Source organism: Pundamilia nyererei, unplaced genomic scaffold (genome assembly GCF_000239375.1).
Source record: "Pundamilia nyererei isolate P.nyererei 1_Seehausen unplaced genomic scaffold, PunNye1.0 scaffold00616, whole genome shotgun sequence".
In the NCBI taxonomy this organism is placed as follows: Eukaryota; Metazoa; Chordata; class Actinopteri; order Cichliformes; family Cichlidae; genus Pundamilia; species Pundamilia nyererei.
Genome location: NW_005188017.1, coordinates 75,455 through 76,807, shown reverse-complemented (window position 1 = coordinate 76,807; position 1,353 = coordinate 75,455). Strand labels below are relative to the sequence as shown.

The 1,353-nt window shown below is 39.0% G+C and overlaps 1 protein-coding gene across 1 annotated transcript in view; it reads right to left on the bottom strand.

The window, feature by feature from the left end:
• Positions 1–1,353, bottom strand: part of LOC102209927 (butyrophilin-like protein 1) — a 38,739-nt gene that overhangs the window by 3,855 nt on the left and 33,531 nt on the right. Inside the window, exon 6 of the mRNA XM_005754649.2 lies at positions 651–674. Coding sequence (XP_005754706.1) covers positions 651–674 — 24 coding nt within the window. The remainder of the gene's footprint in view (positions 1–650; positions 675–1,353) is intronic.

Sequence of the window (1,353 nt, the reverse complement as noted above, 5' to 3'; positions counted from 1 at the left end):
TAGATGGACAGCGTTTGTGAACAGCAGTTTTCAGATCTTGCCACAGATTCTCGATTGGATTTAGATCTGGACTTTGACTGGGCCGTTCTAAACACATGGGTATGTTTTGTTGTAAACCATCCCATTGTTGCCCTGGCTTTATGTTTAGGGTCGTTGTCCCTAAACAAAAAGTTAAATGTTTTCTCATGCTGATCTCATTTACATGTCCTGCATAAAAATGACAGGGTAGGAACATAGTTTGATGAAGGTAGATGAGCATTTTGCGGTTCATTTGCACATTGTAATTTCAACATGCCAAATATCCTGCATCACATCGTTAAAGAGACTAGTGTGAGGTCATCTGAATTCTCAGTGCAGAACTCTTTTCTTTTCCCATGTCCTTATCAGCTCTCCTACAGCCTTTTCTTGACCTCATGACATCAAGGTAGATAAAAAGTGGTTACTAAATGGGCATAAGAGGTAATTTATAAGGGGACTTTTTGAACATATCCACAGTCTCCACTGTCAACTCATTAATTATTTGATCTTCTTTGAACTCTACCATGACTTCATATTCCTAACAGATCACTTCATGTAACTTATTGTGCTGGTTCCTGGACTCAGTACTTCTTTTGTTTACCTTGCTGATTGGCTGGTATTTTGTACTTTACCTGAGGGTGGTTGAGCTGTCTTTTCTGTGGAAACAGAACAAAAAGTTTCTCATTAGACAAGTGTAACAGATAAAGACGCATACACATCAGAAAACAACATGAATTTGATAAAACTGAGGATAAAACAAATTGTGTAAAATGGTGACCAAACTTTTCCAACATAAATGTTCATCATTAAATATATGAGTAGGCTCATAAAAACACTTCAATGGCTACAATGGGTGACACCAGGGAGCCCATGGCACACATGTTTTTCTCTGTAGAAACCCTTGTTGTATTTAAAATATGTAGTAGTAACGCAGAGGTCTAACAGTCTGCAAATCTGATTGGGGGTGAAGCTGGTTCTGTTTTCTAAAAAGCTGTCTTGTTGTAGTCCAGGGGTGGCCAACCCGCGGCTCTCGAGCCGCATGCGGCTCTTTGCCTGGTTTCATGCGGCTCTTACGTTCATATCAAAGTTTGTGTTTTGATTTTTTTTTATGTTGTTGTTTTAAAATGTGCGCGTTCGCTTCGCTTGAGTTCAATACGGTATTTTCATCAAATGCGCATGTGTGTGAGATGAAAATACCGCAAAGTTTCCCAGTAGGAGCAAGTTCGCCCTTAAAATGGCAGGAAAAAAATGCACAGCAAAAAGAAAATATGAAGATGAACACAGGACGTTTTTAACAGAGTGGGAGAGTTTATATTTTTTTGTTGAACGCAATGG